This window comes from Melospiza georgiana, chromosome 4 (assembly GCF_028018845.1).
Source record: "Melospiza georgiana isolate bMelGeo1 chromosome 4, bMelGeo1.pri, whole genome shotgun sequence".
NCBI lineage: Eukaryota > Metazoa > Chordata > Aves > Passeriformes > Passerellidae > Melospiza > Melospiza georgiana.
This window is the reverse complement of record NC_080433.1, coordinates 24004724-24030370: the sequence shown is the minus strand read 5'-3', so window position 1 is coordinate 24030370 and position 25647 is coordinate 24004724. Positions and strand designations below refer to the sequence as shown.

At 40.6% G+C, this 25647-nt stretch overlaps 2 protein-coding genes across 2 annotated transcripts in view; both read left to right on the top strand.

Moving 5' to 3' along the window:
• VWF (von Willebrand factor) overlaps positions 1-17418 on the top strand; it is a 121126-nt gene extending 103708 nt beyond the window's left edge. The window contains exons 45-52 of the mRNA XM_058022400.1: positions 205-388; positions 1419-1459; positions 6040-6150; positions 9490-9588; positions 10974-11102; positions 12689-12728; positions 15577-15674; positions 17079-17418. Of these exons, the coding sequence (XP_057878383.1) occupies positions 205-388; positions 1419-1459; positions 6040-6150; positions 9490-9588; positions 10974-11102; positions 12689-12728; positions 15577-15674; positions 17079-17267 (891 nt within the window). The 3' untranslated portion in view covers positions 17268-17418. The remainder of the gene's footprint in view (positions 1-204; positions 389-1418; positions 1460-6039; positions 6151-9489; positions 9589-10973; positions 11103-12688; positions 12729-15576; positions 15675-17078) is intronic.
• Positions 17419-21493: 4075 nt separating this feature from the next.
• Positions 21494-25647, top strand: part of ANO2 (anoctamin 2) — a 147857-nt gene continuing 143703 nt past the window's right edge. Inside the window, exons 1-2 of the mRNA XM_058022401.1 lie at positions 21494-21512; positions 25316-25494. Coding sequence (XP_057878384.1) covers positions 21494-21512; positions 25316-25494 — 198 coding nt within the window. The remainder of the gene's footprint in view (positions 21513-25315; positions 25495-25647) is intronic.

Here is a 25647-nt window from a genome sequence, read left to right as displayed (position 1 = left end):
TCTCTACAAACTCAGCATACTTAATAAACTGATTGTGACAGAAAGGGTTTGTGGAGATCTGTTGAGTGACACTGTTCCTGATGCAGTAAATGTGCTTTTGGCAAGCCAGCATCTGTCTGGGGTGGCCTTCCCTCTGTCCAGGGGCACAAATATCCCTCTATCCGAGGGCTGTTTGTGTTTAATCCACTCTCAACTTCCCCTCAGGTTGGCACGGAGTGGCGATCCCCCTGGAACCGCTGCATTGTCAACGAGTGTGTCCGGGTGAACAATGAGGTTTTTGTGCAGCAGAAGAATGTTTCTTGCTCCCAAATGGATGTGCCTGATTGTCCAGAGGGAACTGAGCTGCGCTGTGACCAAGTGATTGACTGTTGTCCTTCCTGCAGATGTGGTAAGGTTTGGGGCATGGCAAATGGGATTGCTCCAGCATGAATTGTCTCATGGGGTGACTATCTGATTCTCAACAACAATTTTAAAAGTGTGTGTTCTGGAAGCATAGCCCCACTTTGAAGGGCTCCTGTGTAATTCAGACACTGAGTACAGAAGCACCTGCTGCTGCATCCAAAGCCCCATGGATAAAAGGGGAGGGGGAGATTCTGCCTTCCAGTGCCTGAAGGGAGCCCACAGGAAAGATGGAGAGAGACTCTTGACAAGGGCCTGGAATGACAGGACAAGGGAGAATGGTTTCATACTGACAGAGCACAAGTTTAGCTTGGATATTAGGAAGAAATTCTTCCCTGTGAGAGTGGTAAGGCCCTGACACAAGTTGCCAGAGAAGTTGTGGCTGCCTCATCCCTGGAAGTATCCAAGGCCAGGTTGGATGGGACTCTGAGCAACCTGGGATAGTGGAAGGTGTCCCTGCCCATGGCAGGGACTTGGGACTGGATGATCTTTAAGGTCCTTTCCAGTCCCAAGCTTATGATTCTGTAACTCCTAACATAGTCTTGATTCAAAAGTCTAAAGGAAAACATTTGGTTAATTGGTCTCAATCTGGGAAGACTGACAGTGGTGTTTAGTTGACACACATGTGTGCCACCACAGAGTGAGGAGGGATCAGCAGGAGGAGGAAAGGATACCTGCTGTCTAAGTTGCAGAAAATTGGAGTTCCTCTTCTGAAAGTGTGAGGCTTGAACTGGAGGGGAAAGTTTATTATGTTCTGCCATGTACTTGTTCAAAAAGAGCTAAGCCAGAGATAATTTTATGTAGCATCAAGTACAATTTGTTGCCTGTAGCTCTGACAATTTGTTGCTTTTCAATGTGTAATGTAAGAGTGCTCAGTTATGCCTCTTTACAGTGAAACTACATACAAATTTCTTCAAGCTGGAACTGTACTGAGTCAAAAGAGCATAGCTGTGGTTGATTACATCTTGGAATTGTCATTATAATGGTAATGCTAAGAGGAATACTTTGTTCTTTTTCAGTGCCCCTGAATGGTTGTCCATTGAATGGCACTGTTATTGGGGTAAGACACAAATTCCTTTTACCTTTTGAGATGGCAAGATATTTAAATATATGAATGAGCTTTTGAAAGACACACACTTGTCAGAATAGTCACACACAGAATACAGGGCAACTTTTTTTTCCAGATAGAATCTCTGCAAGGAAGACCTTGGAGTAAAAGCAGTGCCAGGGGGCTCAGCATGTCTATGTCCAGCTCCTGATTCTGCCAGGGTCTTCCTATATGACAATGAGCATCTCTGCAAAATGGGGGCAGCAAAGTTTCCTTATCTTGAAGGATGCTTGAAAAGAGTGCTTAAAAACTGTGATAATCTGCATTTTGTAATGGTTTGCAGACTACCAAACACACAGGAAACTCTCTACGAGGGTTAATCTCCCTAGTGATCCTTGCCCACTTTGGGGAAGCAAAACCTTCCCATATTCTGCTTAGAGGATAAGGCATATTAAAGCAAGGAAGGAGACTTCCTCCACCTGTGTGGAAGGAGAGGTATCCCTCCTTGGCTATTAGCAAGAACAGGAAAGCTGAACTTCCTCCCTGTTTGACCTCTTTTCCCTTTCAAGATCCCTGCTGATAAGCCCTGTGAGGAAATTTTTTCTCAACTGTGTATTTAATGGATAGATTAAGACATGTTTAACCCAGCCCGTGGTAGTGTGAATGATGTTAAGCATCTGATCCCATTTATGCTGAATTTATCTTTGGAAAGCTGTGTCAATTGTCCATTGTTTCCCTAAATCCATATTCTGGCAGCACCTCTGGTGTCAAAGAGCTCTAAATATTCTCACCATCCCCCAGGGAAACAGGTTCTCTTTAGTCATTTAACCTAACTTTAACCTACTCATTCCTGTTTTGTCAACATGTGCCTTCCTTTGTCATTTATTTAAAAGTAAATGTACTCAACATTTATATTTATATTTTAGTGGTGTGGTAGAGAGAACCTTTCTCTATTTCTTGTAGTTTGGATTTTTTTAATATAGTCCAAAGGCATAAGTTTATAAGTTTTTTAGAGCTATAGCTATGTCATCAAACATCCATCATTCTGTGTAGAGATGACTTCCCTGTAGAATTAAATCAAAGGAAAAATTCTTGTTTTTCTTGTCAGAAAAGAAAAGCTTTCTAGTCAGAACACTTGTTCTAAAAGTAATAAATTCTGGAATAATCTACTTTCTCTTTAATCCCTCTACTTCTTTCCTCTTTTGTATGTTCTCAGAACTAATTGGCATCCTACAAAGACAATATTAGTATGGAATGTCAAGCAGGACAGCTCTTGCCACTTTCTCTTATACAGGATTATATATTCCATATATATATAATTTCTGTATTGCAAACCAAAACTGTTTCCAGTTGTGTGCTGTTCTGCCATGACCAACTAATTTTTTTTCTCCTCCAACAAAATGTTCACCTGATCTGTCAAGTAAAGTACTTTTTCTTTCTTCAAGCATTTGAAAATATTTACAAATAATTTAAAATGAAACATATGGAAAATTTGAAACAAAATGTCACATTGAAAGCAAAATGAGAAGTGTCTGTGTTTGAAAACTTCAAAATAAAATGTCTCAGCTTCTGCAATATTGAAAAAACAATCCTAAAATTCCTAAACTAACTTCATTTAATGACTTACTATAAGTTAATTGGCTGCCTGTCTGAAATATTTTGAGCACCTGGTGTCACTATAGCTTTGGTTTGTACTATTCTCTGCTTCAGTGACTGGTTCCAGAGTCCTGGTCAGGCAGGAAGATGTGGTGTCCACAGAAGTTTATACTTCCTGGATTTCAAACCTTTTATGTTGGGTCCTTTAAGAATAGGCTTCAAGTTTCATTTTATATTAAGGAAAAACTTTCCTTCATCAACTCCTTCCCTGAATAGTTCCAAGTTTTGAGATTTTACTGCATTTCTGGTAATTGACTGTGTCCTTAATTCCTTTAGGTTTTTATCATGTATTTGGTTATCAATATGATATTCCAGTAATTTGCTGTATTGCATCTACTCTGCTGTTCTTAACAATGCCATGGGTTTTAACTGCAAGTTTCCAAGCAGGTGGCTGTATTTACCAAAAGGATTATCTGTATCTCTCATCTGTTTTCTCAGGCTTTTACTAAGTGGCATTTTTGAAGGTGATCTGAGCAGATTTGAGTTTTATGCAGGTTATGTTGGTGGCGCTGGGTTATTTTGGTGTTGACATTTCGTTCCAAGGTAGCCAAGAAAGCACATGATAGGTGTGTTATATAAAGGGAAAAATTTGTATCAATCCATTATTTTGTTCAGTTCTGTCATGCTAAGCAAATTTGGGATCAGGGCTAGATCTTCCCTCAAAAGCTCAAGGCACTCGTGCGTGAAAATTTAATTTCAACTCATGTCTAGTAAATCCCTATGTTCTTGCCTCTCAGAGTGATTGTCATGTGAGTTCAGCTTTATCTATTTTATGTTTAATTGGAATGTTAGAACTATTAGAAGAATCTATGAGGATATCAGTGACATCAGTTGTGGCTTTGTAGACCTTTTCTTTATGATGTTAAAGCCTAGAGCCACTGAGCTATTCTTTGATAAAGAGTGTCATATTGTCTGCACTAGAACTGTCACTCTGGTGTCTGACTGCTTTCCAGTATTGAGATCAAACAAGAAATAAGAATTTTCATAAGATATTTGCTCTCCATCTGTTATGGTGTAACCCCAGCCAGCAGCCACTTGCTCCCTCCCCACCAGCAGGATCGAGGAGAGAATGGGAAGGGTAAAAGTGAGAAAACTTCTGGGTTGGAATAAAGAGCGTGAAAGTAAAAGCTGTGCAAGCCAAGCAAATAAAGGAATTAATTTACTACTTGCCATGGTTGGGCAGGTGTTCAGCCTTCCCAGACAAGCAGAATGGTGCTCCTTCTTTTCCCCATTGTATATTCTGATCGTGATGCCATAAGGTCTAGTATATCCCTTTGATCAGCTGGGATCACCTCTCCTGGCTGTGTCTCCTCCCAGCCTCTGAGGCACCCGCAGTCTCCTCTGCAGCCTGGTAGTAGGAAAAGCAGAAAAGGCTTTGGCTCTGTGCAATCCCTGCTCAGCAGTAACAACATCTCTGTATTTTCAACCCTACGTGCAGCACAAATCCAAACCACAGCCCCATTCCAGCCACTGGGAAGGAAATTGTACCCCAGGCAAAATCATCACGCCCTCCCTCTCCAGGAACAAAATTTTGAGTGTATCTCCATACCTGCCCCCGTTGAAGTTTTTTAACCCTCCAGATTAATGATAGTCACTACAAAAGGTTAAACCTGGAAAGCTGAGGAACCCATGTTCAGGTCTCAAGCTAAGCTGTTAAAAGACAGGAATGTCCGCCTTGGTATTTCCTCTTTCATAATGTTTTATGTAGAGGATCTTTTTTCTAGACCTCAGGAGAGAGTCGTTGTTGTTACTGGCTGTAGAGACCTGAGCACCTCTGTTGTCCTGGGGCACAGAATCAGAATGTAGTTAAAATTCTGTGCTCAGAACATTTGTACATCACAGTATTGGGTCTAAACTACCTATAAATGCATTGCTTTTACACTGTTACTCTGGCCAGCTTCTTATTTTTTGCTCCACTTGTTTCCTGAGCATTTAACAATTCAAAATGGAATCTGAGGATATGCACAGTACCAAGTGAAATAAATGGTGGCATTCCACTAATATCTGAAGCACAATTCAAACCTTTCATAATCTAGCAAAATTGTCTATTTACCTTATTTATTTTCCTTCTTTATTAGTTTTTAGAAGTTTGTGCAAATCTTGAGTAGGCTACTCCCACTTTGTCCTTTCAACCTTTGTGGTTTGTTATTTTGAGGTTGAAATGAAGGTCTTTGCACCTGGGAGGAAGAAAGATGTTGTCTTAGGATTCCTTTCAGTGTAGGGTAACCAATTACTGACTCCAAATACTTTTGTTTCTTAATGGTTTGGCATCTTTGCTCTGCATTTTAAATGTCACTTTTGCTTCCTTTGAAAATGTGATGGGATCGAGGAAACAAGGTGCTGGGCAAGAGCTCAGGGCATTTGAATTGTGTTCAGCCTGATTTGCTTGTAACTATGGACAGAGTAGAGTTCTTCAGTCACTAATTTTGCTTTTTAAAATTTTGTCTTTTCTTAATTTTAAGCTTTTAGTCCTTTAGAGATTCCATGCAGAATTGTTACAAAAACAATATAATTTCTGCCCATAATCTGTGGGCTATGATGGCTCTAGAATGAAAACTGGTTCCCAAAGAAATTTATTGCACTCAAAAAACTCCTGGCAACCATGTAGTCAGAGTAAAAAAAATCTTCCTCATAACTTTCAAGAATCCCTTTCTTGCTTGCTAGATATTTAAGCAACAAAGAAATGTCAATGACATTTCTCAGATTAAGGACTTCTAAAGGGCTTCCTTGAAAAATAGCCTCATGCCATGCTGCTTGTTCTGGAATTAGAGATGAAAAATATCAAGGTCTCTGGAAACGTTGTGGCATGGGTTTCTTGTTTCTCTAGCAAAGAATTACAGTGCAAGATTTAATGAAAGAGATTTAACCTGAAATCACTTGTTTATCTGGATTTTGCTGGTGAGATGGTCACTGACAAACTGATTCTGATGTTTCAGCACGGGAGGCGCCTGATGGTGGATCAGTGCACAACGTGTGAGTGCTTCCAGTCAGCACCTCAGAAATACACCCTGAGGTGCACCAAACTCAACTGCCAGGCCTGCCCATCGGTGAGTGGGAGCAGCCTGAGGGGATCTGCTAGGAATGTGTCTGATGAGAGTTATATTCTTCACTATACACACCACTTTATGTCTGGTACAGCTCTGGGGCCTTTGGCCTTTCTTCAGGTTCTTCTGAGAAGTCTTGCTCTGTGTTTTTTCCATGAAGTAGATGATATGCATCAAATCTGATCTAAATCCTCAGGGTAGCAAAGATAACTTTAGATGGTACTCAGCTCCACAGGCACATTTTATTGTTTATTTTAGATTACTTACCCTTAGGGCAGTATAAGGTTTGGCAAATCATTTGCAAGAGGAACTGCTGAGTCCTCTTTCCTACAGTGTTACCTGTCCCTGCAGGACTTGCTGCTCAGCCAGATCTCCACGCTTCAGGCCTTTCCTATGACAATTTTCCAAATTGTCTAAAAGCTGGGCTCAGTAGCATTTGTTTGGTTCCCAGCCCTTGCCTTTGGTGATTTGAAGTGATTGTCCCCATCAGTTCCCGCTAGTTTTTGAAGTCTTTGCTGCTGCTTTGGTGCCCTCATCTGCAAGGAATGACTTTGGGTGAGAAAGCCAGAGAGATATATCTTTCATTTTTGCTCTACTGACCAACAATGTGACAGGATTGCCTGATTAGTTTTGCTCAGTTCTGTAGTTTTTTCTCTTAGCATCAATACCTTGAGTAGAAGGAGACCAAAGTGAGATGCAGAGGCTGGTTTGATCACCCTGTATCCAAAGAGCAGAGACCAGAAGCTAAGTTTCACAGAAAAAAACCCCAAAACTTAGATGCCTCTTCCTCTTCTTCGTCCTTTCCCTGGATAGTGGATGGAGCACAGTGGCCCCAACCAAACCCAGTGCATGTGCAAGTGGTGGCCCTGGCACCCAAAATCCACATCTCTAACATGATCATGTGGGATTTTTGGCTAATGTCCAGGAGGGGCATACACTGATAGGGTGTGGAGAGTCTGGTTCATGCATGGCTGAAAGAAAGAGGCCATGAAGGCATACAGTTGAGGGAAAAGTAAAAGGTAGTTGTAAAGCAATTCCCAGGCATGATTCTATAAACAATTAGGCTCTCTCAAGCACCACTTTATAAACAATAAGATTCTCAGACAGTCTTCCCATAACAGGCAAAACACTCTGTCCTTGGGCTCTCTGGGAAAAGATAGCTACTCTAGGAACAGATATGGAGGTTTTGGGAACTTTTCATATCACAGTGAGAACGCTGGTCCTGTTTTCAATAAACAAACCATAGGTATTGTAAAACAAAAGGAGGGGTTAGAGTTTTCTCTGTTAACCTATCATGAGCTTGGATTTTGCAATATGCATGAAGTTAATTAACACTGTTATATAAAGTGGCTGATTGATCAATAAATCGCAGTCAATGCTGATCAACGACAAGGTGGGTTGGCTTCCCTTCGCTTTCAACAATAGGGTCCTTGGAACAGAGAGGGGCAGAGTTTTTGATGAGTCCAATCTCCCATCCTGAGGTAGAACTGGAAAGGACTGGAAATGTAGTTAAGTTTCTGTAGAGAGTGATCTCTAACAATAAAAAAATAGAGCAAGACTGCAGACTCAAATTATTTCCTGCAACTCTTTTTCTTGAAGAATTGTCAACAGCGTCCCAGCTGGCCTGCTATGAGTAGAAAAATGATGATGTGACTTCCAAATGATGTCCAGGGACAGGTCCGTGGTTAGGGCAAACCAAGGCCAGCCAGTTTCATGTGGAGAATGCAGCTCAGATAATTCATAAGTGTTCCACTTCTCCATTAGGCCATCAAACTGCCTTTGATCCCTTTTATTTGGTGGTATGGATGTAGCCTCTGACAAAAAGGACAATCTGGAATACCTTTTGTAGTTCTAGACCCTAATATTACCCCTTCTGTAAGGTTTGATTATAGACATAGGCTTCTGAAGGGAAAAATGGCCAAGCTCAGTGCTGAGCATCTTTCTCAAAATATAACCTGGCAGATCCATGAAAAAAAACCCAAACAGATACACCAGACTGAATTTGTCGCCAGAGACAAGTGTGCATGTGTATGTTCTCACACAAAGATACATGAGCATCCATTCTCGCTGCTTAATGCAAGGAGCCAGATGTAGAAATTATGTTAGAGGAATCAATATAATACATGATATAAAAAAAAAAAGTTTGGGGGGGACCATTCCACTCCTGCTTCTTTCACCACCCACACATTACCCAACCAGCTCCTTTTCCCCATGTAACACAAAAGTACAGACTAGGAAGAAAACCCTGAAGAAAGAGCCATTTTCAGTTGGGCTTATTAAGGGCAGTGAACTTGTGTTTGGGAGCTATGCAGCTACCCAAGGGAAGTTGCAGGTCTAGGAGTATATATCCCTTCCTAGCCATTGCAATGAATTTGTGGAGCTTGAGGGGAAAAAAATCAAATAAGATACAGAATGTCTTCATCTTCCTAAAGGCCAGTGGGATTCACACAATTCACAGAATCTTTCCTGTCTCAAAGCCTTTGACTTCATGGAATACCTAGATTAAAAGCAATTCCTTGCTAATGGATAAAATTTGAGAGTACAAATGGGTTAAGAGTACCAGTTCTCTCAGGAACACCTGCTTTCTCCTGGATGCTGAAGTTGTGTAAGGAAAAGCGCTGGGAATTGAAGTGCAGCCAGCTCCAGCATATTCTGCTCAGGAGGGTCATTTTTTGGGTAATTTTATGACCTGCTTTAGGTGCTTATATTTTTGCTAGTAGAGAAAGTTCACCTAAGTTACAATGAACTATGTTTTCCCCCAGTGATTTAATAGTAACTCTCCCTCCCCAAGTTCTCTTCTATAAAAACATATGGATAACATGCATGCCTTCACTGAACCAGGAAGTGTTTATTTTCTTAAAAATGTTCATCTCATCATAAGCAGCTCTTGGTTATTTGGAGCAGCTGGGGACATTACTATGGGACATTTCATGTGTTAGCTCAGTTGCTTTCTGCTTGGTTTGATTTCTTTCCTTATCATTATTCACTCTATACCTTTCTGCCTCTCCACTTAGTGCTGCTCATTCTCCCATGCTCTTTTTCCTGCCACTGATTTTCCCTTCAATGCTTTGTGGGGCTCCATTATTCCCCTTTTCTTTCTTGCTCTCTTTTTCCCTTATTCTGCCCTTTCCCTGCCTAATGCTTACTGGATACTTTGCCCTTTTCTCTCCAGTTTCAGCACTTCCAACTGCTTTTCCATGTTGCACCGTATAGAATCCATTGGCTTTACTTAGAAGCATTTTGCTGGCTGTCATTTTGTCCACTGAATCTTATTTTTTTTAAAAACCTTCTTAAAATAAATACAGGATGCATGCTTAAAACAAAATGTCCTTCACCTTCTAGAACTACAGAAGGCAGGAAATCCCTGGCTCTTGCTGTGGAAAATGTGTGCCAACTTCATGTAGCATCAGGCTGAGAGATGGAAGGGTTCAAAATCTTCAGGTAAGTTTTAAGCATTCTTTTATTTTATTTATGAGTAAATGTAAATGTATCATCAAATGTAAATCAAATGTATAATCATGTTTTTGATTAGGTAACATGGTATTACCAGTGTTTTTTGTATCTCAGAATAATTGATCAAGGAAGTTAAGTTGTTTGTAAATAAAAAATGTGTGACTTCATACCCCAGTGCAAAATCCTAGAAAGACAGTCTAGTTACAGGAATGTTATCACAGAACTTTAACTGGAATATGACTTCAAACAGAGGAAATGAAAATCCTCATTTAAGACGTGAAATAGTTAAATTAAGAATGTGAATTTTGAGAAACTTCTCCAGCATAGAATGATAGAATGGATTGGTTTGGAAGGGACCTCAAAGATAATCTTTTCTCAATTCCCTACCACGGGCAGGGACACCTTCCAGTAGAGCAGGTTGCCCAGAGCCACATCCAACCTGGCAGTGCAGAATATGTTCTTAAACAGGAGTGGATATTTTTCTGGTTAAACCCCATTCTCTGTCACCAGAGACAGCATCTAAAATTTTCTTTTATTCCATTTGTATGAAAAATCTTAGACGGGGAGAGTATGGGAAGAGCCATGAAGCTGGGGAAGGGGCTGGAGCACCAGGAGCAGCTGAGAGGGCTCAGCCTGGAGAAAAGGAGGCTCAGGGGGGCCCTTCTGGCTCTGCACAACTCCCTGACAGGAGGGGACAGCTGGGGGGGATCAGGCTCCACTCTCAGGGAACAAGAGACAGGACAAGAGGAAACAACCTCAAGTTGCACCAGGGGAGGTTTAGATTGGATTTTTTTTTTCCACTGGAAGGATTGTCCAGCTTTGGCACAAGCTGCCCAGGGCAGTTGTTGAGTCACCAGCCCTGGAGGGATTTTTAAAATGTGTGGATGTGGATCTTAGAGATGTGGTTTTCTGGTGGACTTGGTTGGCAGTGGGAGGTTAGTGGCTGGACTTGCTCTTAAGGGTTTATTTCAAACTAAATGATTTGGTGGGGGGATGGGGGTGTGGTTGTATATATGTTTTCTAAAGAAGTTCCCAACTCTTCCAGAAGGTAAATAATTGTATCTATATCTCTTTGAAAGACAGATCATAGGCCAGACCTCCAGATCTCTCACTTAAGAAGGTTTTTTCCTAAGTTAATGGAAATTTCTTCCCTGTTAAGAGCTGAAAAAGTCAGGTTTTCACAGTCTGGGCAGAGCTGTGATCAATATGGCCATGGAATTAAACAGAATAAAATGACTGTGGATAAGCAAAGATTTCCATGTTTTATAACTGTCACCACCATGGTACTTTAATTGAGACATCAGCAAATATCCTGAAAACTTCCTGTCCTCTGTTGTTTCTGTGTAAAGCTAACAGCCCTTCAATATTTCCAGGCAAACGCATCCCTTCAGGATGGCTGTGACAATCACTCCTGCAGAGTAAATGAGAGAGGGGAATTTATCTGGGAAAGGAGAATCACTGGCTGTCCTCCGTTTGATGCCAGAAGATGCTTGGCTGAAGGAGTAAGTAGTGAAACAGGTCGTGTTCCCAGGTTTCCTAATGGACTCTGCCATGTTTCTGGTACCTTCTGTGTGCTGGGCTGGGAAACCCCAACCCTCTCCCAACACCTTGGCTAAACTGAATTTGAACTTTGAAATTCAGAAAGATGTAAGTTTTCTCTGTTTGAAAATATAAGCTGGTTTTTTTTTTTTTTTTTATGTGGGACTGTGCTGACTGCTGACCCTAATTCTGTTATGAATATGAAGCTGAATATTTGAAGTATCAGACATTTGCAAGTGGTTCTTCTAACAATGTTCTCAGTTTGGGATCCAGAGCAAAACTGTTTGGACAATGACACAAACTGAGAAATATGCATATGAAATACTATGGTGTTTTTTCTCTGCCATTATATGATGTTAGGGAAAGGAATTTTTACACTGTTGCAGAAAGATCAAACTTCCACAACGGCAGTTGTTTAGCAGGATAAAAAGCCCTGCAAAAAGTACTCATCCATCTTTCTTGTGATTTGAGGTTAATTAGACACTGAGGAGCAGAGTGAGGTGTGAGTGTAGTACATGGGGCCCTGTTTTTGCTTATCTGTCAGGTTTTACACATCTTACAGGTGTTTATATCCATCTGCTCCAATTTTCTTGGGCATGGCAGGAAGCAGGGAACCTTTAGTAAAGCTGGTGGCCAAACCAGTCTGCTCATACACATGAAACAAATGGAGAATTTATGTATAATGTGGGAAAAATAAAACTTCTACAGGGCATTTCTCACTTGTGTAATTGTAATACATGGTTTTGTTGTATAAACAAAGATTTAGAAAGGAATGCTGCATTACATTACGGGCTTTGGGTTGTTATCATATTCAAGTGATGTAAATGGAAAATCAGTGAAAAACAGTTCACTTTTTAAACAGAACTTCTCAAACTGCATTTATTCTTCCCCTATCCCCCACAAACAGAACTATTTCAGTTATAAAATTAGTGGTTTTCATCTTGTTGCAGATCAAAATTTTAGGGTTTTTAATTAACAAAGCCTCCAAACTTTTGCATGTAAGCTCAAGGGTTGAGTGCAACAATGGCATCACCCTGCAGTGTAAATATTTTTCCATTTTGCCTTTTACTATAGTTTTTCAATAATTTGCACTATACATATATTTCTGAGAATTTATTCTGGATGATAGCAATGAAACAAAACATAAAGTTTTATGGCTTTTAAAATTTACTTGACAGATGTGATATTTCTTAAACAGAATGAAAGCTGAATGCTACTGGTTTTATCCTCCTGGTTTTCAGGAATTTACTTGTATTTAATGTCTTTATTTTAGAAAGCTCCTAATAGCAGGTGAGAGCAATATCTTCAGGTGTCGAACTTGCTAATAAGTCAATTACTTCCAGTTAGCTACCAGCAAATGCCATCACAAGTTCAAAATCTTAAAGTTGATAAAGATTATTAATGTAGATTTATGATTTTGTATAATACAGAAATTCAGTTTGGGTTTTTTTTTTGCCTAGTATCCTGCTTTATACATCTTCTTCCAGCAGATCAGAAGTGTATCACTTATGCCAACATCTGAGTTTCCTTTTTTTTTATATAATTTTAGGGCAGAATAGCAAAAATTGGCAACACTTGCTGTGACACGTGTAAGTAAATAATCCAGAAATCTTGTATGGAAAAGACAGAATGTGTAAGTACCTACATTTTCCATAATATGCAGGGTAATGAACCAGAGCTTAGCAATGTGGTTATAATAAACCATTAAAGAAGCCCACCCTCTGACATGCTGCTGTCTGTCATGTTTTGTCATCTAGAACACGCGTTTTGACAGTATTCTCAAGTGCTTAGAATGAAATAGATACTCTCCACATTTTATGCAGATGTTAATTATGAATGTTTTATCTTATTTATCATCTGTTATATTTTATATTATTTTATATTATTTATCATCTGTTGATAACATGAATAGTCCTGCACAGACAGCCTGTCAAGTCCCATAACCTGATACTGCTGAATATGTGAGGAAAACACTTCATGAATAAATGATCAACTTTAAATAAATTAATCAAAAAAGCCCAACCCTGGTGGCAGTAATGTTTTTGATAACATTAACCAAAAATAGTAGGGAAAATGCATTCCTATGGAACAGCCTGACTGGTTCTTAAATTTGTCAGTTTAGGGGTCAATCCTGCAACTCTTAATTTCACGCATCTTTGGGTGGATAATCCAAATGTCAGTCAGGCTGTGAGAGTAGGAAGGGTATGCTTACATAAGGAAGGATTGCAGGGTTGAGTTCTCATTTCTAAAATGAATCACTGATGCATTTGTGAGCAGATAACTTCTCAGTTTTCTCCTCTATAAGTAAAAAATAATACTGTGGCTTATATAAAATTGAAAAATATAACAAAGGATTGAAATTCTCTTTTAAGGTCAGAATATCAAGATCTTATCTGTGTTATGTCTTTTAATTTTCTTTTTGTTGCTATGCATGTGCTCATAAATAAATGATGGCCAGCATAGCAGCCCATCACCACACTGGCACAGGAGCTGCTGCAATAATACCCCTGATGAAGGATGGTAACTCCTAGAGAGTTTGCAGCCTTTGCCTGTCTGGATAATCACTGAGCTCTGGCTTGAGAGGTAGAAGTCAGAAAGCTATTGAGAGACTGTCATCAAATGGATCAAAGAGGTAATTTGGTTAAAAGACCTTTAATCTACCAGGCTACAAGTAAGGAATACTCAAAATTATTTATTAACAAAAACAGATTTTGAGATCTAAAAGACAGGGTGGTGGGTAGATAGTGCCAATCACTGTACTTGAGGAGAAACTAGTTCCAAATGAGCAGAGATCAATGCATAGATTTATTTAACGGAATCATTTAAAAGCAATACCTCCCTGCAGCTGCAAAGGCAAGCTGATCTAAGTAATGTGCTGCCTGCCTAAAACCTCCCATATTGAATGGACCTTCAGATCCTTATTCCCAATGATGTTTTGCCTGGATGTAGCTCAGTTCTCAGTTTCTCATGGACATAGATTACATTATTTTCCAGCGTCTTGAGAGAGTCTGTCTTTCAGATGTCTCTGTGCCATAAAGAATTGGGCAAAGAACTCATTCCCTCAAGTCCAGGCTGATGCCTTTGGCTTAGCAGAGTCCAACAAGTCCTTGGGCGAAGGAGCTGGTTGAGGAGTCAGTTTCCCTTCCTATGTTATGCCTTCACAACTGGAATTTTTTAGTGTGTCTGAGGGCATTGTTCCAGCTTTTAGTTTGTGGAACAAGTGAACAGCTCCTATTTTCTCCTGAGATTTTTGTGGTATTAGCCACAGGACTTGATAATTGGCAAAGGCTATTCCTTATTTTCCCACTTAACAAAGAAGTTGCATCTCTTTTCTCTGTTGATCTCAATCTCACCTGTCTTGTTAAGTTACAAGCACTAGCTTCTAGCTTTGCAGAGGAGGCACAGTCAACAAAAAAAGTAAATATCAGAGGTAAAGTAACTAGAAAACAAGTTGATAAGTCAGGATCAAAAACAGAACAGATGTGTGTAGAGGCTGATGACTTTTTTTTTTGTGCTTTTCAAGTGTGTGAGCACAACTTGTCCAACTTTCAGGTGGACAATTTTTATAAAGGAGTGATGAAATCATTAAAAGAGAAAGGGCAGTTCAGCCCTGGAACCAGATATGAGCTGTATTTTTTTTTTTTTATGAAATTTAAGGTTTTAGCAAGGCACAGAGTCAATTTGGTACCAACATGCTGATGGAAAGTTGTGTTTGCTGGTAGGAAGATGGATACCTTTCTCTTCCCTTGGTGTGTGTACTTAGTTGTGCAGTTGCCCTGCTGAATTCCTTAAACTTTCTGAAGTGTTCTGGAGTAGTACTGAAAAATCAGTCCAATATTCTGTTAAACACAGAAATTTTGTTGGTTAGTTAGAAATGGGTATGAGTAGGCGTCTGTCTTCACAGTGACATAAAACTACAGTAACACTACACAGAGCTGCTGTTGTTTATGCACAAAATACCCACTGAAAAAAGCATTGGCTCCTTCACAAGTCTTTAGATGCAGACCAAAACATGCAAGAGTTCAGAAGAAAATGTTCTGGCTTAGTTTATATTGAGCATGTTAATGATGAGGTTCTCTTTGAAAGGGGGGGAACAGAGTCCCTGTTGGTTACTAGAGTTAACAGGAGAATTGTCTAAGACCAGGGGAGAGGCTGGTGTTTGATGGCCAAGGTGACTTTAGAACAAAGCAGTCAATTGAAATAAACATGAGGGAAACCCTTCTCTAATGGAACTTTAGCGCTGTAGTGTGAAATACTCACACAGCTCTACATGAATTACTTTGAGACACACCCAACTAGAGATTTTACCAGGAAGAACATTTCACTGACAACAATTTCAGGAGTAAAGGGATATAAGTTACAACAAGCAATTGCCAGCAGTGCCAAACACTTTTGAAATTTTTCTTTTCTTTTTCTTTTTTTTTTTTTACTTGGTAGGTGTGGAGGTCGAATGCCATCCAGTAAGTACCAGACTGCAGTACGGGAATGTCAATGGATGTGTGGCTGAAAAGGAGGTGCCCATTTCTCATTGTGAGGTAAATAACAAAAATCAACCCCCTTTTTCTTTCCCTAAATGAAACCATTTCTTTCACCATGGTTTCACTTCAGTAAGTGGAACATCAGTTTCTCATTGATTGGCTTAGTGTTAACTTCATTGGCACTCATTTCCTGAAGTAATTTGCTGATGCTGAATTTTCCCTAGTCAAACCAGCATGAAAAATGGCACATGTTAGACACAAAGGCTTTGTTCATCCCACTCTCTTGCTTCCAGCAGAAATTAATGACTCTGAAGTAGCTCTGTTAGGACTTTCTACTTAAAAAAAGAGGAATATTTATCTTCACATTTGTGAAGCTTATTTTCAGTTCTAAGTATGTAGTTAAGCACTGAGCCTCTAGGTTGATTAGGGGAATTTAAATAAGTATTTAGATAAATGGCATTTTAAAAGACCTTTAAACCCAAGTGCCAAGATTTGACTTGTATGCCTTAAAAGCTCTGGGATTCCTCAGCTAGCCTTGGCACCAAACTCTTGTGTTCTACATGTCTTGTATCTTCCATAATCAGATTAAAAGTTTAATTTCTAGCCCAACACTGCTTACACCTTATATGGCAACTTCCTTTTAAGACAGGAGCATAACTTCCCTTCTGGGTGTTCCCATCTCTGCTCTTTCCAAGATAACAAAACCCCATACAAGGATTTTAATCACCTTTGTGTGCAGTCCAAGTTATGGCATAACTAATAATTCTTAGGCTCTTGTCCTGTCTACAAAGTAAATGGTCCTTAGCCATAAAGTCATAAATATTGATTTTTCTCCTGCAGAAGTCCAGATTTTACATCGGAAATAAACAATATTAAGTACATTTTTTTCTAAAGTCGTCCCTGATAATGATAGGATATTTTAATTTAATTAGACTGGGAAATAAGAGCACAAAGCCACCAAAGGAAATGGACTCTGACAGTGTTATGTGAGGCTACTTATTTTGACATCATGAAGGCTTATAGCTACAGGCACTGACAGCTTGGTCTAATTTAGTTAAGTGGCCAGACAAGCAGAACAAGAAATAATAGCACCAGCAGGACAACAGTGGGTGTGTGAGTTGCAGCATTTGGGCTAAAGCACTTTCTGAATGCATGATAACCACATTTACTCAAAAGCCAACACCATAGCTCTGGACATTCCCTATAAGATTTTAAATTCTGGGCTCTTTTGTGTGTGTGAGCAGTTTAGTTGCCTCTCCTTTGCTCTGATTATGCTCATAAGAAGTTACTCTTTGTGCAGCACCCTGCATTCTGCAGCCAGGCACCTGTTTCTGAGTTCATGTTTTCAGCAGAGCATGGAAGCCGGACAAAGTCACCCATGGATATTTTGAAGGAAGGAACCAGGATTCTGAGTATCATGAGGCTCTGTTCAAACTTCAGCTCTCTTCTTTTTCCATTTAGGGCAAATGCAGAAGCACCACCAGTTACTCTGCTCAGACAGGGCAGTGGGAAGACCACTGCAGCTGCTGTACAGCCACTCAGACCACCACGGTGACGATCCCACTACGCTGTCCCAACGGGACCATGGTGCAGCTCTACATCCCCTCCGCCTCGCTGTGCGAATGCCATGCTCGCAAGTGCACACCATGAATATTGCCCAGAAGCCCAGCTGCTTAATCTGAAGTTTTATGATGGAGGAACTTCACAATGCAAGCCTAATATTCTCTGTACATTGCCTTATCCATTAGAATCCTGAAAAATTCTATAGACACAGCAAACAATAAAGCTTACCAGCACAACAGATCACGGTCTGATTCATCTTGGGGTGGACTGTAGGAAAGAGATTCTCTTCATTTCACTGTGGAAATTAATCCACATTATTGATGAAAATCCCAAAAGGACAACCACAAATAAATCATGCTCAGAAGCAGTTGCTTATACTTAAAGAATTTTTCTCAAATCATTTGGTGTTATCTGCAGAGACATTACACTTTCATTCCCCAATTCAGTCCTTAGTGACACACAGTGGACTTATAATTTTTTGCTCTTTTTCCTCCCATTCTTTTCAGGGAGTACAGTAATTATGGGATAAGGCTTCAGAGTAAGAATAGGATGTTTGTAGTACAAAAACAATACTGGTTGTTCAGACAACCAAATATCTTTCTGCAATGCATATACATGTTTCTCCTAAAGCTGAATGAAAAGAAACTGTGTTGAGGACAGACTGTAAATTGTGCACGTCCTCAAGACATGTGTACAAGTTTAAGGACAGCTCCTACTTCAGCCCGTGCCCAGACCAACTCGAGGAGAAAGCTCAGTGGCTATCTCACCTATTTCCAGGTGCCTGGACTTCACCTGTTGCATTTGTTCCAAAAGTTGGAATTAATTTAGATGCAGAATTTGCAGTGGCAGGTGTAATTTAGTTATTGTTGCCAAGTATATATTTACAAGGACTTAAATTCTACTTTGTCTAGTTGGGCCATGGAACACAAAAGATCTTCCAGAATGTTGTTGGTCCTGGAGGAATCTTGTGTCAGTGAAGCAGTTTCACTGGGAAGTACTAATTTCTCAAAAATATGAGAGAGGGAGGACTGTTACTGCCATGCGTGTTTTTGAAAGACAAGAATTATTTAAGCTTCTTGTTTAACTAACAATTTTAAAATAATGAATGGGACTTTGACATGATTAAATGGGTCAAAGCATCTCCTGAACTGCAAGGAAAGTTCCCTTTGGGAGCAAACAAAAACTCCTCTGCTTTCAACTAAAAAAGTAAGTTGTATTTCTTTTTTAGAGGAACCAGGCAGATCCCTGCTGCTTCCTCTTGCCAGTCAGTTGTGGATTCAACACACCCTGAATTGTGAGCCCTTTTTGTTTTTAATATTCTTTCAAGACAACCTTTATTGCTGCGCAGTGGTAGAAGAGCAGGCCTTCCATGCATCTGTGTTCTGCTATAGTCCACAGTAATACCAGAGAGAGAAACCCGGTTTTAATTGGTATCAGCCCCACTTGCTGCAGTAGATTTGTCACCAATTTACCTCCACCCTTACCCTGTTCCTTCCCCTAGCTGTCTCTAAATATTAAGTTCTCTGACAGATGCATTTGGATCACCCGGGTAGTCAGCAGTTCATCTGAAGCTGAAGATCAGCAATTCCTGGAATTGCAACGTGCAACATCAGAGAGGAGCAAGAGAGAAGGGAGTAAAAGGCAAATGTCATCCTCTTCCACTTACCGTGGCTGGGATGTCCCTTTGTTTCAGCCTGTGCCCTCACCCAGACTGACCCTTCTTAGCTCATGAAAGCTGACAGGATTGCAGCCTAAGGCTTCATGGCTGCAGACAGGTCTTCTAATTAGATAATTAATTGTCTGAGTTAGTGCGATGCAGCCCATGAGAAGAGCGCTTACTGGCTTTACTTACAGCTGGGATTTCTGGGGACTTTGGTGTGGTCTACATATTGTTACTCAGACCTGTGTATTCCAAGCCCCCATCATGAGCAAGACCAGAAGAATCTTCTTTGAAAATCCTTTTGTAGAAACAAACTGGCAAGGAAGAAAAAGCAGGAGGGAATGTTATACCATCTTCTTTAACAGACTGAGGAGGTAAATAAATGTCTAACTTCGGCTTGCTGGCATGAGAATCAAACATTTTCTGGCAGTCTGCCCCAAAAGAACTGTCTGACTTTTGCCCAAGGAGCCAGTGGGCTCAGACCTGCTCTGTGCAGGTTTCATTGCCTTTCACACAGGCAGCTGCAATTAGTGCAATTCCAATACTTTCATCAGCATTTCTCCCTGGCAGGAGTGAAGAGCACAGTCCTGCTGCCTATGATCAAGTGTGCCAGCACATCACACAGTACTCTACATCTGACTGTAGATTTGCATTTGCATTCTCCAGCAGAAGCCAGGCTTTGAAGAATGTTGTTTCCCAAGTCCATACATACTGTTTGTGAGCCTTGATGGGTTTGAGCAACCTTGGCCTTTACCTTTCCACCAATGATTAGGAGCACATCCCACTGCTTCGGACCACCAGCTGGGTTATTGAGTGTGCTATAGGATAAATTTACAGGAATGCTGAATGGATTTGGAGAGGAGTCTTATATAACTCCTTAATAATTCAAAACATGCAATCTCTCTGCTAAATTTACAGACTTGCAAGCACCACTCCTCTACAGCAGGAGAAACACGAGCAGGTATATTGGTATTATTTGTCACAGCTCTGCATTATCAATTAGCACCATACCCAAATACCTCAGGAAAGATAGTGATTTCCACATTTTCTCTGCTGGAAAGTCTTAAAAGCAGACTACATCCATTCTAAGCAGCTGGATGTTGCTTCCTCTCATATTGCTGCGTATATTATTACCTGAGATAAGTGTATCACCTTTAACACACCCATTCTTATGGTTTATAGAAGCTGGTAATTGGAACCTGTGCAGGCAGAGCTATAAGTCGACAAGGATCCCAGCAGGACCTGGCTCTACAATCCTATACTATTCCAGAATTAGCCAGGATTTGCCTTTCTGGTTTTGAGCTTAGTTGGAGCAGCATAGATTGTGGATGGAAAATAGCAAAAGTTTCAGAACATTTTCATTTCCTTCTCCCTGAGATAGGCGTAGAAAGCAAGAGATTTGGTGCCTGTCTAGGAAACAGATTAATTGTTTTTAAAACTTCTGAAAGAAGTTCTGAGAGTACTATAAGATACTAGCAGGGTAAAAAGGAGAAAGTATTTGATACCTGTTGATATTTTGGTTAGAAGATAATAAATGCCATTTCAAAGTAGGGACCAAGAAGACTGGAGGGGTTTAATGAATCCCATACAAATTTCTTAGTCTTGCTGGGAACATTTTACATCACCCAGCCCAAGTTTTGGGAAACAACAGCTGCACTGCTCCTTTCATGTACTCAGCGGTTTGATAGCACAACCAGGGTGCATCAGCACATCTCTCTGTGACAGAGACAACTTCTACCCTTGCCAGCCATGACACAGTGTTCTACCGTGATTTACAAGATCGCAGAACCACTGGACTTTATTCAGGCATTGAATGAATCCATTTCTCCCTGTCACACTAGAAAAACCATCATAGTTTCATAAACAGGCTTAAAGAAAAAAAGATTTGAACTCGAATTAGTTACATCTCTCTTCAGTTATCATTAGCAAATAAGAGTCCTTTCTCAGATAGCATTGGTCATCAACAACTTTTCTTTCCTATAGTTGCTTAAATTGCAAGGTTGAAGGCTAAGCAGGATCCATCACCTGTTCTGATTAGACCATTGATTACAAGATAATCCCCTGAATATTTCATGCAGGAATGACAGTGCATGCAGGCACTGAGGTAACTTGAGTACTTGAAACAGCCTTATAAAAAGCTTTCTGCACTTACCTCCTACCTGGGAGCACTGTAAAGCGTTGTAGATACAAAGACACACCTCCCCACAGAAACCACCTCCAAGACAATCTGATCCTTGAGTGCTGATTCTTTGGACAGAACTGGCTCTGCTGTAGAGCCCTGGATCTGCATTAGCTTTTTTCCTTCCTCTCCACTGCCTTCTGGACAAAGTATGCCTGTTGATGCCTTGTTTCTTGAGGTGCTATGGAACATGAGGACAAAGTGCTGAAATTCTCCAGCAGAGAACTGCCGTGGCCTCTCAGGTCATGGGAGTTTGGTCTTTCTCCTTCTCTTCCCTCCATGATGGTAATCACCAAACCAGAAGGTCTCACTAATTAGCTTCAGTTTGTGGTTTGCTTAAAGCAGGATCAAGGCAGGATGGAAATAGCCGCTGGTGCTGTTCTCTTCTTAAGCCAGTGCAGAAGAAGATTGTGCACAGCATAGCCACATCCTATTTTAGCACTGACGCAATTTCCAGCCAAACCTCCAGGCAACATGGAAACACACATGCCTGGTAAGTTTATTTTCTGTTTCATTCTTATTGCTGCCTATGAATAGGGATAGGCCAAGATGGGGTGGAGAACAAAGAAAGGAGTACTTTGGAAGGACTTCTCTGTTTTCTTTTAGGGAAAAAAAAAAAAAGAAAGAAAGAAATCTGCAGCCCAGTTACATACAGAGAGCTCAGAGATAAAACATGCAGAGTTCACTTCTCCTAAAGGCTCAGAAGAGCAGCTGTGGGTCAGTGTTGTGATCTACATGGAAAAGACAATCACTAGGCAAAGTCCTTGTGCTGGTCTTCTGCTGTTTCCCCCTGCATTTGCCTTATTGCATTGCAACTGTGGGGAGTAAGCAAAATCCTTTTCCAGGAGAAAATAGGCACCCTTGAGCTCTAAATTCCCATACAAAAGGAGCAAATCTGCTGAGACTCTTATTTGCATAAAACCTTCATTCTGGAGTTCCCAGTGTACGAGTTTAGAATAACTTTCAGTGCTAATGTTGAGTCATTGTTCTTTTGCTGTCATAGTCAAAAGTTCTGTGGTTGTTTCCATGTTATCTCATTGTTTCTGGGGCTGTATCTCTCCTGTGAACTTCAAATTCCTTATTTGAATAATAGAATAGTAGAATTTGATTTTTAAATTTTAGCTATCTGGTATTTCTCTCTTTAGAATGGTTCAAGAACTACTTGGTTGTTTAGTCCCCTGCTGCTTAACTGCTTCTATTAAAATCAGTCCCATAAGTAAACTCAGAATTGGATGATTCTCTTTATTTCTTCTCCAATCATATTTCGAGGTAGAAAGACAAAGGATATCCGCGTTATGTACAGACAAATGTAAAGAAATACAACTGAGATACTGAGTCCTACCCAAAAGATTCTCCTGCTGGGTGTCCTGGAGGCTCAGGACATTTCAAACTGAGTGTTAGCATGGGGTTCAGACAAGCAGATGCACTCAGGCTGTGCAGATTAGTTTGGCATTAGTCAGGGTTTGTTGTTTTACCCTTTCCACCTGCAGTCTGAGAGGTACTGTGTGAGCCCTGAACACACAGGTGGCAAATTAGATGGCATTCGAGACAACCCAAACAGCCTTGTCTGTCTAATTCCTATATTCTTAAAAAGCACTAAAATGGTGGTTTTGAAGACACAGTGGAGGAAATCATGATTTACTGTAGTTGAGTTTGGTGGAGATGTGCACAAGAACTAATTTTGGCATGAGCTGAACTTCTTCATCTACATTCAGACCTGAAAATTCATGATTTACTGAGAACCCAAAGAGCACGTGTATAACCATATATATATATATGTCCTTTGAAAGACGTTTGAGTAAAGCTACAAGGAAAGAGTAAGTTCAAGTTGGTTTTTTTTCATCCCTACTTGGGAATTGGAGTTTGTCAGACAATGTTCCTAAATTGCAGATGTTTTGAACAACCTTTCAGAGGAGTATTCTTCTAACTCTGGTGTCTTTCAGAAATGTGGATCCTTTCTGATACTTATCTAAAAAGAGAGGGAGATAAATGAAAGCAGTTCCCTGTCTGTGCCCTGGATAACCAAACCACTTGCAGCGTATTCTGCAAGTAGCTGTGCTGTGATAATCTGATCATCTGGACCACTCAGCTCAGTTAATTGGCTGTTACTCAGGATTTAATAGAGCTCCTACTTAGGCAGACTCCTTTACTGCCTCTTTCACAAGCAGTGTGGTCCTTTAACACTCCCTCTCAGTCCTTCCACTTTTGGCAGTCTGTTCAACTTCTTCATAGTGGCACTTTGGACAAGGACCTGGGAATGCAAACAGTGAGGTGAATTGCTGCACATGTGGGCAACCCTTAAGTTTGCAGAAAGCTGAGGCAAAGGAGTACAGAGAGGCTGATTGAGCAGTGCTGTATCAGGCAGGAACTATGAAATGTGGAATGCATTCAAACCAAAATATTTTGGTTCAATTGGTTTAATTCAGGAAGTTGAAAAGCTTTTGGGAGAACAAGAGTCCTCTAGATACAAATATGGCAATTGCATTTTCATCAAAAAATTTGTTCTGACCGGGAGTCCCTGACTGCCTCACCAGTTTACCAGTGTTAATCTCAGGTTTGTGACACAGTTTCTAGAGGCTGGGAAGCATAATGGAGATGAAATCGTGTTATAAATGAATGGCAGCTTTTTCCCTAGGCCTAGTTAAAAGGACTGGAAAGTAAAAGAGGTCTTTAATTGACTGTGTAGAGGTCTTGTGAGGTATCCCAGACTTAGTCTGAAAATACTGGAGAAACATTGTGTGTGGCCTTTGGAAGTGAAACCTTCACTTATTAATTATTTTTCTTGGAGTTTCCCTCATGGCATCATTATGTGCTTCGTTAAAGCATGATTCTGCTTGGGAGATCAGACAGGGAAAACTAGTGAGTCAATCTGTTGGACTGTTCAAGTGCTGCTGGACCCTAATCTGTTATTGATTAAGAATAATCATAACTGATATAAGAACATAATAATAATCATTATTGATATAAGAATAATCATAACATTTAAGGGTTAGACACCCTCGTCCAAGCATTTCCTTCTTTAGCATTCCACTGTCTCCTCTCTCCGAATGTGGTGGTGGGGAAGCAGTTTCAGTCTGAGTATAGGGGATAGAATGGTCTCAGCTAAATGAGGGGGAAATACAACCTCCGGATTTTAGCAGTACACAATGGATGTGGTGTCTCCCTGGATAGATGGAAGCTGTTGTTTCTTATTCCTGGAGAAAAGTCCTGACTACATGGAGGCAGTGGTGTATTGTTTCTGTAGTGATGATGGTGCTGACCATGTAGGCAGATGTGTACAGGATGTCTTCTCCTGGATATAAAACACTAATGCTGGAAGGACCAAGACACGGTTTTTCCCTCTAAGAGCTTTTCCAAGAGAATGAGAGTATGGATCAGTCAATCCCATTTCAGCTGTGGCACCACTAGAGGGGGAAAGAGTATGAAACATCTGTGTGTTGAAACAGGTTCTGTATCCACTGGTTTTTATTAGCATTTTTCAGCGTGCTACTGCCAGTATGGAATTGACCTGTTGGAGTGAGGAGGCCTCCAAGAGAATCAGAGGGATGAAGCAGCAGTGCTGTGAAGAAAGACCGAGATAATTGGGAATGTTCAGCCTGGAAAAGAAAGGGCATTGGTGTGACCTCATTATGGCCTTCCAGTGCCTGAAGAGAGCCCACAGGAAAGATGGAGAGAGACTCTTGACAAGGTCCTGGAGTGACCCGACAAGGGGGAATGTCTTCACACTGACAGAGCACAGATTTAGGTTGGATATCCAGAAGAAATTCTTCCTTGTGAGGGTGGAGAGGCCCTGGCACAGATTGCCCAGAGAAGCTGCCCCATCACTGGCAGTGTTCCAGGCCAGGTTGGATGGGGCTCTGAGCAACCTGGGATAGTGGAAGGTGTCCCTGCCCATGGCAGTGGGGATAGAAATGAGATCATCTTTCAGGTCTCTTCCAACCCATTTGTGATTCTGTGATGATCTCCATCCCCTCCAAACCCTCCATTATTCTGCACTGTGACCATGCAATTTGTCAAAAGCAAGAGATGGAGAGCATGTCTAAAAATTCCAGACATTACCCCCAAAGACCAGAACATGTAGGTATAATCTTAGATATACTTGATGAGCATTTCACATGTGTAAAGAGTTCTTTTTGAAGAATGACCACGATCCACAAGTTTCTACCTCTACCTGATGCCACTGGATTTGTTCACATCACTAGAAATGAATAGTGCCTACTGACTGCAGTATTTTACATTCCATTAGGGAACTATCTGTACAAAACCTGCTTTATGTATTTATCTCTCCTTCCTTAGACTTTGCTCTACCCTCCTCACACCCAACTCTCAATGGACGGAAGACAGCAAAATCAGCAAGGGACTCTTTTTCAGCATACAATAGCAAATACCTTACTGTTCCTCAGAACCGGACTTCCTGGCACAGAAGTGGGACCAATGGAGCTTTTGAAGAATCAGTGGTGTCCTACAGAAGTTCTGTAAGTAGGGTTTCATATTCATTGACGTAGGTCAAGTGCATTTGGGATTATGAAGAGGCTGGAAGCAGAGTGAGAAGAGCAGGGTGCACTCTCCTGTGTGTTGATTAAATCAAAACAGGAAGAAGAATCTTTATGAGGAAAGTGATACCACAG